Raw genomic sequence first — 14828 nt, 5'->3', positions numbered from 1 at the left:
GGGTTAAGGATCTGGCATTGCTGTTTGCTATGGTGTAGTTTGCAGACGCGGCTTGGATCTGGCGTTGCTGTGGCTCAGGCGTAGGCTGGCAGGCACAGCTCCAATTGGACCTTTAGCCTGGGAATCTCCATATGCCACGGGTGCAGCCTAAAAAGGACAAAAAAAAAAAAAAAGATATTCAACTTCATCAGCCACGAAGGAAATGCAAATTAAAAACCACAAAGAGGAGTTCCTGCTGTGGCCCAATGGGTTAAGGATCTAGTGTTGCTGCAGCTGCGGCATAGGTCTCACCTGCAGCTTGGATTTGATCCCTGACCTGGGAACTTCAATATGCCATGGGTGCAGCCAAAAAAAAAAAAAAAAAAACCTGCAATGAGATATCGCTACACATTTATCAGAGTGGCTAAAAACACAGACAACCCCAAGTCCTGGTAAGGACTTGAAGAAACTGCATTGCTCGTGTATTGCTGGTGGGAATGTAAATTGCTACAGTCACTGAAAACAGTCTGGCAGTTTCACATAAATCTAAACACACAAATTATCATACAGCCTAGCAACTGCCTCTTGGGCATTTATCCCGAAGAAATGGAAATGGATGGTCTCACACACACACACACACACACACACACACACACAAGCCTGTATGTGAATATTTATAGCAGCTTCATTGATAACAGCCTAAAAGTGGAATGAACCCCGACACCCTTCAATGGGTGAGTGGTTAAACATACCGAGGAATACAACTCAGCAATACAAAGGAAGGAATTATTGATATATAGGACAACCTGAATCTAGAAAGTGTGCTGAGAGAAAAAAAGCGAATCCCAAAAGCTTACATATTGTTTGATTCCACTTATGTAACATTCTTGACATGACCAAATTATAGAAATGGAAGGCAGATTAGTGGTTGCCAGCGATTAGGGACAGGCGAGGGGAGGGGGAGGGACGTGAGTGTGGTTATAAAAGATGACACCAGAGAGCCTGTGGTGGGAGTTCCCACCATGGCTCAGCAGTTAAAGAACGCAACTAGCATCCATGAGGAGGCGGGTTCGATCCCTGGCCTCGATCAGTGGATTAAGGATCCGGCGTTGCCGTGAGCTGTGGTGTAGGTCGCAGATGTGGCTCAGATCCCATGTGGCTGTAGCTCTGGCGTAGGCTAGAGGTTACAGCTCCCATTAGACCCCTAGCCTGAGAACCTCCATATGCCGCAGGTGTGGCCTTAAAAAGACCAAAAAAAAAAAAAAAAAGAGAGAGAGAGAGAGAGAGAGAGAGATCCTGTGGTAAGTAATTTTTCAGGGTCCTGCCTGTAGTGGTGGATACGGGAACCAACATAGGTGACAGAATTGCACAGACCTAGGTGCACGTGCCCATGCGTGCACACCACACACACACACACACACGCACACACTCCAGTAAACTAAAACCAGGTAAAGGTGAACAAGATGGGTAGATTGTATCAATGTTAATATCCTGGGTATGACATTGAACTCCAGTTTCAAGTTGTTATCTTGTCTCAAAAGAAAAAGTTTGGGTTCAAAAAAGTAAACAGGGAGTTTCGGCTGTGGTGCAACAGGATGGATGGTGTCTCTGCAGCAGCAGGGACACGGGTTCCACCCCGGGCCCGGGCAGTGGTTTAAGGATCTGGCGTGGCCATAGCTGTGGCACAGGTTGAAATTCTAGCTCAGATTTGATCCCTGGCCTAGGAACTCCATATGCCACGGGGTGGCTAAAAAAGAAAAAAAAAAAAAAGACTTAAAGGCTCTAGGTAAAAGACAAAGGATATCAGAATGACAAAAGAACATTAAATTATAGTCTATTTATAAGAAACACATTTAGGAGTTCCCGTCGTGGCGCAGTGGTTAACGAATCCGACTAGGAACCATGAGGTTGCGGGTTCAGTTCCTGCCCTTGCTCAGTGGGTTAAGGATCCGGCATTGCCGTGAGCTATGGTGTAGGTTGCAGATGCAGCTCGGATCCTGTGTTGCTGTGGCTCTGGTGTAGGCTGGCGGCTACAGCTCCGATTCAACCCCTAGCCTGGGAACCTCCATATGCCTCGGGAGCGGCCCAAAGAAATAGCAAGAGACCAAAAAAAAAAAAAAAAAGAAAGAAAGAAACACATTTAGAGTTCCCATTGTGGCTCAGTGAAAACGAATCCGACTAGCATCCATGAGGACACAGGTTCAATTCCTGGCCTTGATCAGTGGGTTAAGGATCTGGCGTTGCCATGAGCTGTGGTGTACATCACAGACGTGGCTCGGATCTGGTGTGGTTGCGGCTGTGGCTGTGGTGCAGGCTGACAGCTGTAGCTCCGATTTGACCCCAAGCCAGGGAATCTCCATTTGTTGTGGGTGTGGCCCTAAAAGACTAAAAAAAAAAAAAAAAAAAAATTAACCATCACAAACATACACCTAGGAGAGGAGCTTTAGGAGGTAATGCACATGCTTTTTCAAAGTGGTTGAGTCATTTTAACACTCTCACCTGAGATGCTCAAAAGTTCCACTTGCTCTATGTCTGTGGCAACACTTAGAATTGCCAGTGTTTCAAATTTTTCTAATGGGTGTGGAGTGGTAATCTCATGGTGTCATGGTTTTAATTTGCATTCCCCTGATGACTAATGATGCCAAGTGCCTTTTCTTATCCTTGAGGCTTGTGTAACACGGCCACACAAAATAGCTGAAAACAGCAAACACTCTTTTGTTTAACGTTGAGGTGTGGACTCTGAAATATGTGCACAGATAGGTCAGTGATTTGCTCCCCCTTTAAACCAAAGTTTTTAAATATTTAGTCATCATGTATTTAGTTGAACCATATAGAAGTTGCCCTTTTTTGGGGGGTGGTGGTGCGCTGTGCCCATGGCATTCGGAAGTTCTCAGGCCAGGGATCAAACCCATGCCACAGCAGCAACCCAAGCCACTATAGTAAACACTGGATCTTTAACCAGCTGAACCACATGGGAACTCCAGAAGCTGCTTTAAAAAAAAAAAAAAGATTATTGGACTTCCCACTGTGGTGCAGTGAGTGAAGAATCTGACTGCAGCAGCTCTGGTCACTGTGGAGGTACGGGTTCGATCCCCGGCTCTGCAGTGGGTTAAAGGATCTGAACGTTGCCACAACGGTGGCACAGGTCAAAGTTGCAGCTCGGACCTGCGGTCCCTGGCCCGGGCGCTTCCATATGCTGTGGGTGTGGCCATTAAAAAAAGAAGATTATTTACAGTAACAGATTCACTTTCAGGGGCTGGAACGCCCCCCTAAATCCCAACCACTTCCCATTTCTCTGTTGTACTCACTTTGCTTCACATTGTATGTAAGCTGGATATACGTTCAGCTGAGGTTACAAATAATACTGCAAACAATACTCGCTCCAAATCATACTCGCTGAAACAAGCCAGAAGTTTCTTCTCACCCACCTAAAAGTCCAGAGTCACGAAGACGGAGCCGGTGTCCACTCTCCATGCTGCTGGGGCCCCAGGTTCCTTCCAGCTGCCTCTGTCATGCTAAGGCTGCTGTCCTGTTTCCTACGAGTTCTAGCCAGGGGAAAGGGGTTTTCTGAACCACACCTACTGGGAGGCATATTTTTAAGTTTACAGTGCAGATGACAAAATAAGAAATTATTGCCAACACCCAGGGTGACCCCATGAAGTACTTGGCTTGGAATTTCTGACTTTGAACCAACAATGACTTCTAGTGAGTAAGTCTGGCAAAAATACTCAGCAAAGAGAGCCAGTGCTGGAGTTCCCGTCATGGCACAGCGGAAATGAATCCGACTAGGAACCATGAGGTGGCAGGTTCGATCCCTGGCCTCGCTCAGCCTGTGGTGCAGGCTGGTGGCTACAGATCCAATTAGACCCCTAGCCTGGGCACCTCCATAAGCCATGGGTGCGGCCTTAAAAAGCCAAAAAAAAAAAAAAGAGAGAGAGAGAGAGAGAGGCAGTGCTGTCAAGACCACTCCCCCAAGGGAGGTTAAGGATGTGGGGTTGTCATTGTCGTGACTGGGGTCTCTGCCGTGGCACGGGTTTGATCCCTGGCCCAGGAACTTCCACATGCTGTGGCCGAAAATCTCCTCCAAATCAGCTGCCACATACAGGCCCTGGTCTCAGGCTCTGCCCTCTGGGGAGCCCCACCTAAGACTGCAAGGGCTAATTATCGTCATAGTTCTTGTGAGTTTCTCCAACACTGGGAAGGTGAGTGACTGGTATGCTCACATCTATGGACGTTTATTGACGTGATTTTTCAGCGCACAGAGAGGGAGATATAAGGCAGGCCCCGTGGGCTCAGGGACTCTGTCTCATCCCCCGCTGAGCTCTCAGCACCTTGAACAGTGCCTGGCACTCAGTAGGGGCTCAGGAAATATCTGTTGCCGGAGAGGGCAGGGGCAGGTGGGTTCCTGTGGTTCTTGGCAGCATCCTCTGGTCCCAGTCTGAGCTGGGTCCCTTCTGGGCTGAGCCTTCCTCCTGGCCGCTGCACTCCCTGGTTTGGCCTCAGGAGAGTGCCAGGACCTTGGCCTCTGGAGAGGAAGGGTGCACCCCAAATTGCATGGTGTAGTTTGAATTTGGATAACACGGGAGTTAAAGGCATCACCTCAGGGTTGGGTCTGAAATGAGTCAGGCTGCATCCATCTCAACCAGAACCCCTCTGGACAACGAGACCCCCAAAGGCCTCATTTAAGGCGTGTGTGGCTCAGAGGGATAATTCTGATATGAACACAGAAGACATTTTAAGTGACCCAGCTTATGAGGCCATACGAAGGTCAACCCCTCTTCAAGCAGGCGCTGTGGCCCAGGCGGAGGCCGCCAAGCCAGCAGAGGCTGTGGGAGGCCCTCCTCCAGCTGAGGCTACTGCCCCAGGGGAGGACAGAGTGAGGGATGGAAAGAGACTCCCTTCGTGTTCAGGAACCTCTTCTTTGTACCCCGAGCTCCCAAGGGGCCCATCCTCAGCCCAGCACATTACCAACCAACTGCCCCTGCGGTTTTGCCCCTGAGAGAAGTTCTGCGGGAAATGAGGGGACAGTTAGAATCCACGTGCCTTTCTCAATGTCTCGTCTAAGGATGGCAGAGGACATGTTGGGACGTTTTTCTGAGGATCCTGAACGCTTTAGGAAGGAGTTTACCCAACTAGTGAGACCTCTTGCTCTCGGCTGGCGGGATTTACAGATCTTACTCTCCCACAGCTGCGACCCCTGAGGAAAAGCAGCGGATGACGCTGGCGGCCAGAGCCCATGCAGACCAACAGGCAACCCAGGCCCCCCAGGGCCACGCGGGGCATCGGGTGGGGACTGATGCTGTTCCTGAGGTGGATCCACAGTGGAACTACCAGGTGGAGTCTCCTGATGGAGAGATGGGATCGTGTGATTCACTGTTTAACAGGGGCCATGAGACACTTGAGTAAAACCTGTAAATTACAAAAAAGTGAGAGAGGCCCAACAGGGACAGGATGCGCATCCTGCAGGCTTCCAAGGGAGGCCAGTGGAGGCTTTTAGGAAGGATGCAAACGTGGACCCCTCCTCTCCCGAGGGACAGGCCCTGTAGGCTATGCATTTCATAGCCCAGTCTGCCCCCAGCATCAGGCGCAAACTTCCGAAAGCAACCGCTGGTCCTCAGACTCCTTTGAACAGTTTGCTCCCATCAGCTTATTCGGTTTCCAATAACAGGGATGTGGCTGAAAAGGCCGAATGCACCCAGAGAAATATGCACAAGGCTCAAAGGATTGCAGTGGCTTTGTCTGCTCAGAGACCACCCACGCGGAGGCTGGCTTTTCCCGGCCAACCTGGCCCTGGCGGATCCCTAGGTCCGTGGGTACCCAGACAGGACCAGTGTACCCTGTGTGGACAAAAGGGACACTGGAGAGAAGACTGCGACCGATGTGCCTTCGGAGGGCAGCCAGAGCATTGGAAGAGGGAATGTCCCAGATGTCTGAGAGCAACAGTGGCCCCTCAGCCACTGATGGTTTTGCAATCAGAAGATCCAGGGGGCCCGAGGCTAAAATTGGCTCTGCCTAGAGATGCCATCTACACAACAAATGCCGAGCCTCGGGAGGTCACTGATGGGGCCGGCCACTTAATAGCATTTCTTACAGATACTGGTGTAGCCTTCTCAGTCTTAACCCAAAGGACTGGAAAGCTCAGTCATGGTACGGAGTGTGTGATGGGGCTGTCAGGGACGAGGCTGTCAGGGACGAGGCTGTCAGGGACGAGGCTGTCAGGGACGAAGCCAGGGCACATCTCCTGGAGCCCCTCATGTACCATCGATGGCCAGCGGCTTTTACATTTTCTGTTTGTGCCTGCCTGTCCCATCCCTTTAATAGGAAGAGATTTCTTCACTAAGTTAGGGGTCACTCTGTTTCTCACAGAACAAGGGGACCAAATGGTTCTAACAGAAAATAGGGAGGAACCGACTGAATCTGAAGCTGAGGTGGATGCGTTAGTGGACCCTGGCGTGTGGAATAGCAAAGGCTCCAGGCTTGGCCCAAGATATCCAGTTGAGACCTGGGCAAGAATATCCCTGCAAAGAGCAGTACCCCTTAAAATCAGAGGCAGAGGCAAACACTATTAAGACCCTAACTAGGAGTTCCCGCTGTGACGCAGCGGAAATGAATCTGACTAGGAAGCATGAGGCTGCAGGGTCCATCCCTGGCCTTGCTCAGTGGGTTAAGGACCTGGCATTGTCATGAGCTATGGTGTGGGTCACAGACACCAGGCCTGGCAGTTGCAGCTCCCATTTGACCCATAGCCTGGGAACTTCCCTTTGCTGCGGGTGCAGCCCTAAAAGACAAAAAAAGAGAGAGAGAGAAAGCACTGTTGCCTCCAGAGGGTGAGGGTGAACCAAAAGGGGCCGGAGGGCACTTTGGAGGTGACAGGCATATTCTGTAACTTGATTGATTGGTGGGTGTATTTATCAAAATGCATCACATTGTACACATACATATCTGAGCGTTTCGCTGAATAGAAATCCCTTCAGTTTTTTTAACGGTACAGAAACATTAAAAAGTATAAGTATAGAAAAAGGAGTTCCTGTCGTGGCGCAGTGGTTAACGAATCCGACTGGGAACCATGAGGTTGCAGGTTCGGTCCCTGCCCTTGCTCAGTGGGTTAACGATCTGGGCGTTGCCGTGAGCTGTGGTGTAGGTTGCAGACGCGGCTGGGATCCCGCGTTGCTGTGGCTCTGGCGTAGGCTGGTGGCTACAGCTCCGATTCAACCCCTAGCCTGGGAACCTCCATATGCCACGGGAGCGGCCCAAGAAATGGCAAAAAAAGACAAAAAAAAAGAAAGAAAAAGAAAAAGATCTATCACGTGAACACGACGAAAAGGCCAGCCAGGGTAGGAATCTTAACATGTGAAAAAACATAATTCAAGGCTAAAAATCACAACAGAGAGAGTTTCTGCTGAGGCTCAGCGTGTTGCAAACCTGACTAGTATCCATGAGGATGCAGTTTGACCCCTGGCTTCACTCAGAGGGTGAAGGATCTGGCATTGCCGTGAGCTGTGGCATAGCCTGGCAGCTGTAGCTCCGATTAGACCCCGAGCCTGAGAACTTCCATAGGCCGCAGGTGCGGCCCTAAAGAGAAAATAATAAACAAATAAGTAAGACTTTTAAGCAAAGCTTCAAAAGCACAAAATACACACCAAAAAACCTCCTGATGAATTTGATTATAGAATCGAAAATCCTATTCAATGAAAGACACTTTGCATAAAGTAAGAGAGAATAGGAGAAGGTATCTGCAATGACTAAAGCCAAGATAGGAGTTCCCTTGTGGCGCAGCAGGTTAAGGATCCTGTGCTGTGACTGCCATGGTGAGGGTTTGATCCCTGGTCCAGGGTACTTCCACAAAAAGCCAAAACATTAATATCTAGAATAAACGAGGACCTCCTGCAAAGCAAACAGAAAATGATCAAGGTATGAAGGGACCATGTCTAGAAGAGGAAATAAGATCCAAGGAGCATATGCAGAGACGACGGAAATCCTTAGGAACCATGCTCTACAGCAGAAACCGCGCAGCACTGCAGGTCGACTATGCTTTAACAAGAAACCAAATCCTGAGGAATGAGAGGCTCGACTTAGAACAGTCCATCCTTTACACCAACGGGACTGGCGAACATTGCAAAGCCGATAATGCCACGTGCTGGGGGCACGTGGGGCTGGAGTGAGTCCGAAGAACAGCTGGGGTGTGGGATGGGCTGGTGCAGCCCTTCGGGAGGTCAACCTGGTGCTACTTAAGGGACCAAAGTGCTCACGTACGTGGGATGCGGCAGATCCACTCCTGGGAGTGCCTGGGAACAAGTCCCCACTGGAAGTGGGAATGGAATGTGGGGATAAGGGGACACAGAGCTACCAACTAGATGAATGCGCAACTACAAATGGCAGGGGGGAGTGGGCAACACAGACCAGCGGAGACAATGGGCCAGAATTGAGGGTCACGCCCCCCTGCCCCGCCCCATGGTCCAGCATGCAGGAGCAGCCCAGGACCACCCTTTGACCTGCTGCAGGAGGAGAGAGCGGTGGGACAAATTAATATGACCTCTGCCTGTCACTTAGAGTCCACAGAGCCCAGGGCACAGGGGTGGTGGGAGGAGGTAGGCCAATACCACCCACTCCAGGGCAAACGGGGAGGTTGGGTGAGGTTAACATCCACTCAGAGAGATGGCAAAGGGACAGAGATATGGGGCCGAGGCAGGACCAGTGCAGGAGGGGAACACCAGCTGTGGCCACCCCCTGCCACCTCACCCCCACCCCAGCTTCACTAGCCCAGACCTAGCCCCCCACCCCCCACCCCCGTGCCTACACGGGAAGCCTGAGATCTGGCTGTCCCTCTCAGGCCCTGGGGAGCCCAGAAGAGGAAGCTTCCGTGTCTCCTGGTGAGACTCTGGTCCCTAGTGTTTTGTGTGTGTGTGTGTGTGCATGTGCATGCAGGTGTTGGAGAGTGTGTGACAGCGTTTGAAAGGTTGTGTGAGTGTGTGTCTTTGGGGATGGGGGCGTATGGTCTCTGTCAATGCTGTGAAATTTGCTGAAGGACAGAATGTAGCAGGAAGGGAACTATTGAGGCTGTTTTTGATATAAAATTGCAACTGTTTTCTCTTTTTTTTTTTTTTAGGGCTGCACCAGAGGCAAATGGAAGTCCCCAGGCTAGGGGTCCAACTGGAGCAAAGGGGAACTTCCACTCGTGGCTCAAGGGAAACAAACCCAACTAGTATCCATGAGGATGCAGGTTCGAGCCCTGGTCTTGCTCAGTGCGTTAATGATCCCGAGTTGCCATGGGCTGGGGTGTAGGTCACAGACATGGCTCCGAGCCCAAGTTGCTGTGGCTGTGATGTAGGCTGGCAGCGGCCTGGAAACTTCCACATGCCACTGGTGTGGCCCTAAAAAAAAAAATGCGAAAAAAGAACTGGGAAGGGCAAATTTCAGGTTGCTTATTTAGCTCAGCTCAATTGAGCCTAGGAAGTTCTCCTGGAAGAAAAAGAGCAGAGTTTTGTGTGTTGAGATGAAGAGGGTGGCGGTGGGACCTGAGAGAAGATTGTGAGCAGAGACCTTAAGTCTGGAAACTGGAGCTTGTGCTAAGACCCAGGCACTGTGCAGCTGGCCTGGCCCAGCCCTGCCCTACCCCAGAACTGTTTGGCTTCAGAACCCTGCCTGTCCTTGCCTGTACCACGGCTGCCTGGGCAAGTCCAGGAGCGTGGAGTGCAGAAAAAATTGTTTCATTATCCACTTAGAAAGTTATACACTGATGGTGTTTTTCAAGCTTTGTGTCTTCCCTGAAGAATCAAGGCCGGGGCGCGGGGTGCAGTTGCTGGCGAGGTCAAAGGTGGAGAAACCAGAAAAACTTGGTCCTTAGGCAGGAATCTGGTCCACCGGACCTATCCCATCACTTGGCTGAGCTCCTCTTTGGGTTTTCTTTCTGCCTCTGCCACATCCCTACCTTAGCCAGTCCCACAGACGCCTGGCCCAACAAGGAACACAATGAACTCTCAATGGCTGCCTGTCCTCCTGGGTCCCCACACAGTCACCAAGTCCAGAAGCTTCCAACTAGATGTGTTAGGAGAATTCATCCAGGGCCCAAGTCAGCGCCCCCACCCCCAGGGCCGGCTTCCCTGCAAGCCTCCGCCCACTCAGCTGATGGGGGGACCCAGAGTAGGGCCTGGACCCCCGGAAAGGGGCTCCCAGGTAGACAGATGGAGTTAAACAGTGTTGGTGATGGTCCTGGAATTCCTTAATATCACGCTCCATCCCGACAGAACTGAGGGACGTGGACCAGCTTGGTACTGCTGAGCCAGGAACACCTAACCTTGCCAGTGACACTTTTGCGAAGGGAGGGTCCAGGGTCCTAGTGACCAGGTGGATTTAGAAAAACACATCGGGAGTTCTCTCGAGGCCCAGCATGTTAGGTGACAATCTGGGGTTGTCACTGCCCTGGTGAGGGTTCCATCTCTGGCCTGGGAACTTCCACATGCCTGGGTGGAGCCATCAATAAATAAATAAAACAAAACAAAACGATGACTTCCGCTCTGAGTTTTCCAGTAATAAGCAGATCCCTCCTCCACTTAGAAGAGAAACAGGTAACCTCTGAAGGTAAATGCCTCTGAGTTAACTGAGAGGAAAACGGTAAAGGAGCAGCTGCGTACAGGGGCGAGGACAAGACCCCCCCCCCCCCAGGCGGCCTCAAGGGCCCATGGGTCTGAAAACCCAACTGGGGTGTGAGTTGCCTGCTCGGGCCTCTCGGTGCACAGGGGGCGTGTCTGTCTTTGTGCAGCATCTTTTGTCTGTGGGAACAATGTCCACACGCCAGGGGTTGTGTCTCTGGGATCTGCGACACCAGCAGGAGAAGGGGCCGAGCTGCGCGGACCCTAAGGCCTCTGGAAGATTCTAGAACCCGTCCCCCAGCCCTAAGTCTGAGCCCCGCGGAGATAGTCAACCGGGCGCAGCGCTGGGAGGGGTCGCGCTGCAGGGGGACCGCGGGCCGGGGGCCCAGGGCGGTGACTCAGCACGGGGGGCGGGCCGGGCGGACCGGGCGGGCCGGGGCGGGGCTCGTCCACCCGTATAAGGCTCGGGGCCGCCGCGGGGCGCGCTGGAGCTCAGTCGCCGCCTCTGCTGCCACCACCAGTGAGTCCTGCTTCCGGGGGATCCCGGGGGCTTCCGGGGTCTTTGGGGCGTCTGGGGCTCCCCGGAGCGCCCCGAGCAGGGAATGGGACCCCGGGGAGGACGGGTGGGTGCCCTCGCCCCCGCGATACGCCTCTCCCAGACTCTAACGGCTCTCTGCGTCCTCCAGTGCCGCCTTACACGATCACCTACTTCCCCGTTCGAGGTAAGGGCCTGGGACGAGGAGGGAGGGGAGGCAGAGGTTGGGGCTGCAGCCCACGCCCCTCACCCACAAGCGAGGGAGTCTCGCACCCGCCTTTTCCCTCCCTCACGTGACGACCAGCTCCGGCCTCCTCCTTCCATCGGCGCCCCCGGAGCCCCCCAACCCCACCCCCGCCCAGGCCTGCCCCTCCCCAGGGCGCAGCAAAGCTGGGGTCTCTGCCCATCCCCCGCTGCCCGGTCCTCCCCGCCCCCAGGGCGCTGCGAGGCCATGCGCATGCTGCTGGCCGACCAGGATCAGAGCTGGAAGGAGGAGGTGGTGACCATGGAGACCTGGCCTCCTCTCAAGCCCTCCTGCGTGAGTCCTTCGCCCTGTCCCGGGTCAGGGGCTCCCGCGGTGGAGGGCAAAGGGAGGCAGCCGGCTGGGGGGCCCGAGGGCAGCCGAGCTCAGCATCTCTGACAGCACGTGTATCCTTGCAGCTGTATGGACAGCTCCCCAAGTTCCAGGACGGAGACCTCACCCTGTACCAGTCCAATGCCATCCTGCGCCACCTGGGCCGCTCCTTTGGTGAGTCCTGATGCAGCAGGTGGCCCGGTCCAGGACAGGCCAAAGGTGGGCAAGCCTCAGCCAGCCCTCTGAGCCTCTTCCGTTGAAGCCAGGTTGCCCAGCAACCCTGTGGCGGGGAGGTTGTATAACCTGACTAAGGTCAGGCCCAGGTCTTGCCCCATAGCAGGCCACTGCCAGCTGAATTCTGAGCAAGGACTCAGGCTCTCCCTTTCTTCATGCACATCCTCCTCGGTCCTTCCTGGCCCTGGCTCACGGGCAGCCAGGTGGCCTGTTGGTGGATCAGGTTGCAGTGGCTGTTCAGGCTCCTGGTCACGTCACGCTATCTGCGCTCCCCCCCTACCCAGGACTGTATGGAAAGGACCAGAAGGAGGCGGCCCTGGTGGACATGGTGAATGACGGCGTGGAGGACCTCCGCTGCAAATATGCCACCCTCATCTACACCAACTACGTAAGCGCGCAGGCACGGGGTGGGCACCCAGGACCAAGAAAGGGGCTGGCTTCCTTCTCGCCCTATGCCACCCCCCTCACGGGGCTCTGGCAGATCCCTCCCTTGGGCTGCTTCCTGCTCAGGAAGGGCCCAAGAGCCCTTCTGGATTAGACACGCCCCTCAGCCTCCCTGCCTCGGGGAGGGACCCAGTCGAGAAGCAGCCTGTGGGAGGACAGGAGACATTAAGCCTGGTGCTCTCCGATCCTCAGCTGGGGGAGGGCGGGAGGGCATCCTGGAGCAGGTGCAGGAGGTGAATGACCTTTAGCCAGCTTCTGGAAGGGGTGTGGGCCCTTTCAGGAACACAAGTACTCAGGCTTGGAGCACATTCAAAGACTTTGGGATCATTTTAGCAGGGGCAAGGCTAGTGTGCATGCCTGTGTGTGAGAGAGAGTGTGTCAGGAGATGGGGCTGGAGGGGCAGTGTGCCTGGGTCCGGAAGGCCTTGAATCGTTGGTTTGGATGCTCCTTGGGGCATCTAAGCAGGGTGGTATCCAAATATGAGGTCTGGAAGGATCCTCCAAGGCCTCGCCACTAGTCTGGTGAGTGGTCACGGCAAGAAGGGACTGGGGAGGAGTTCCTGTCATGGCACAGTGGAAACGAATCCAACTAGATACCATGAGATTGCGGGTTCGATCTCTGGCCTCGCTCCGTTGGTTAAGGATCCGGCGTTGCCGTGAGCTGTGGCGTAGGTTGCAGACACAGCTCGGATCTGGCGTTGCTGTGGCTGTGGTGTAGACCAGCGGCTACAGCTCCAATTAGACCCCTAGCCTGGGAACACACGGGTACAGCCCTAAAAAGACCGAAAAAAAAAAAATAAAGAATGGACTAGAGGAGACGCAGTGGCTGAAATGGACAGGGTGTGGTGGTGGCCTGGGGGTGGGGAGTGAGCAGAGGCATGTCCGGGCCTAGGTGGGTGTCGATTCTCCAAGATTCTCCAAGATGGGGCCGGCAGAAGGGGGCCTCTTGGGCGGGGCGGGGGTGGATACGCAGCGGCATCTTGCTTGCAGGAGGCAGGGAAGGAGAAGTACGTGAAGGAGCTGCCCGAGCACCTGAAGCCCTTTGAGACCCTGCTGTCCCAGAACCAGGGGGGCCAGGCCTTCGTCGTGGGCAGCCAGGTGAGCCTTTGGCCCTGTCCTGCCCCTTCCCTGCCACCCTCTTCTTACATATGGGCAACGAGTGCAGAGAGAGCACGGGAGCCATCGGTTCAGCAAAGCTGGGACCAGCTCGGGCTCCCTGCTCCCACCGCCACTAATCCCCACCCCCCACCCCCCACCCTGCAGATCTCCTTTGCCGACTACAACCTGCTGGACCTGCTTCGGATTCACCAGGTCCTGAACCCCAGCTGCCTGGACGCCTTCCCTCTGCTCTCGGCCTACGTGGCCCGCCTCAGCGCCCGGCCCAAGCTCAAGGCCTTCCTGGCCTCCCCCGAGCATGTGAACCGCCCCATCAACGGCAACGGGAAACAGTAAGGGCTTTGTGGCTGGAGGCGGGAGCCGCCTGCTTCCCTTTCTCCAGGACCAATAAAATTTCCCAGAAAAGCAGTGCCTCAAGCCTTGAGTTTTCCAGGGAGGGTCCGATCCCCTCGGGTGCTCAGCAGTGGGGGGCGGCTGGCTTGGATACTCAAATCCTGAAACATAGTGTCTTTCTGGAGCCCTCAAAGCAGTGTGTGTTTACTGAACTCCAAAGAGGAGGAAAAAAAAAAGAAAAGAAACAGGAAGAGAAAATAACTCTGGCCCTTGCCCTGGAGAGCCCCACAGTCCAGAGAGGAGAGGCTCGCTTAGGCAGACTGGCTTTGTGGTCCCAGCAGGCCACCTATCAGGGGGCCTCTGTCCAGGACAGCAGGTGCCAAGGGGGGCCCCCCACAGCTGAGGAGAGGTGGGGAGAAGCAGAGCCGCCCTGAGCAGCCTCGGCTGGGCATGTGGAGGTCCAGTCCCTTCTGCTCAGGTGGGGCTGTCCTTGCTTCTTCATGCATCGTGGGTGTGGGAGCACATGGGCCGCCCAGGTGGCTCACCTGCCACCTGCCCTCACTATCCTTGTTAGCTGGGCAAAGAGGACAACCCAGCCTGGGTGAGCTGGCAGTGGGGGGCAAGCAGGTTGGGGCTCTCAGAGCTCCCAGAGACTGCTGGAGGGGAACGGCCATGTCCCCCCCACCCCCGCCCACCTCCATGCTGCAGCCTAGAGGGGAAGATGTCTCCATGAAGCTTTGCCCAGTGTCAGAGCCTCCTGCCCAAAGGGGGGACCTCTCAGGAGAATTCACAGTAGGTTGAGACTTGCAAGAAATGTCACTTGAGGGCTGGGGGAGACATCTGTATGTGACCCTGGTGTCCTGCCTGCGTGCTGCAGTGGTGGTGGGTTGGGGGGGGTAGAGGGGGTACCCTCACCCATCCTGCACCTCAGAGGCCCCGCTTTGGGGCTGTTCATGATGTCAAGGCAAACATGGCCCCGGCTTTGGGACAGAATGCCTGAACACCCTGGGAGAGGCCTGGGTGCA

The 14828-nt window shown here is 54.3% G+C and overlaps 1 protein-coding gene across 1 annotated transcript; it reads left to right on the top strand.

Moving 5' to 3' along the window:
• Window positions 1-11003: 11003 nt before the first annotated feature.
• LOC125124866 (glutathione S-transferase P) lies at window positions 11004-13878 on the top strand. The gene is made up of 7 exons (XM_047775100.1): window positions 11004-11088; window positions 11255-11290; window positions 11541-11641; window positions 11764-11851; window positions 12196-12299; window positions 13345-13452; window positions 13618-13878. Coding segments are annotated over exons 1-7 (627 nt in total). The 5' UTR covers window positions 11004-11087; the 3' UTR covers window positions 13807-13878.
• The last annotated feature ends 950 nt before the right edge of the window (window positions 13879-14828 follow it).

The sequence above is a fragment of the Phacochoerus africanus genome, chromosome 4 (genome assembly GCF_016906955.1).
Source record: "Phacochoerus africanus isolate WHEZ1 chromosome 4, ROS_Pafr_v1, whole genome shotgun sequence".
Taxonomy (NCBI): domain Eukaryota; kingdom Metazoa; phylum Chordata; class Mammalia; order Artiodactyla; family Suidae; genus Phacochoerus; species Phacochoerus africanus.
This window is presented reverse-complemented; position numbering and strand designations above follow the sequence as displayed.

Bases quoted from the DNA above. Each gene is read 5' to 3' on its own strand.
- LOC125124866 (XM_047775100.1), top strand. The intron at 11,291-11,540 runs GTAAGGGCCTGG...CCCCGCCCCCAG, and splicing joins CACCTACTTCCCCGTTCGAG to GGCGCTGCGAGGCCATGCGC. The intron at 11,852-12,195 runs GTGAGTCCTGAT...CCCCCTACCCAG, and splicing joins CCACCTGGGCCGCTCCTTTG to GACTGTATGGAAAGGACCAG.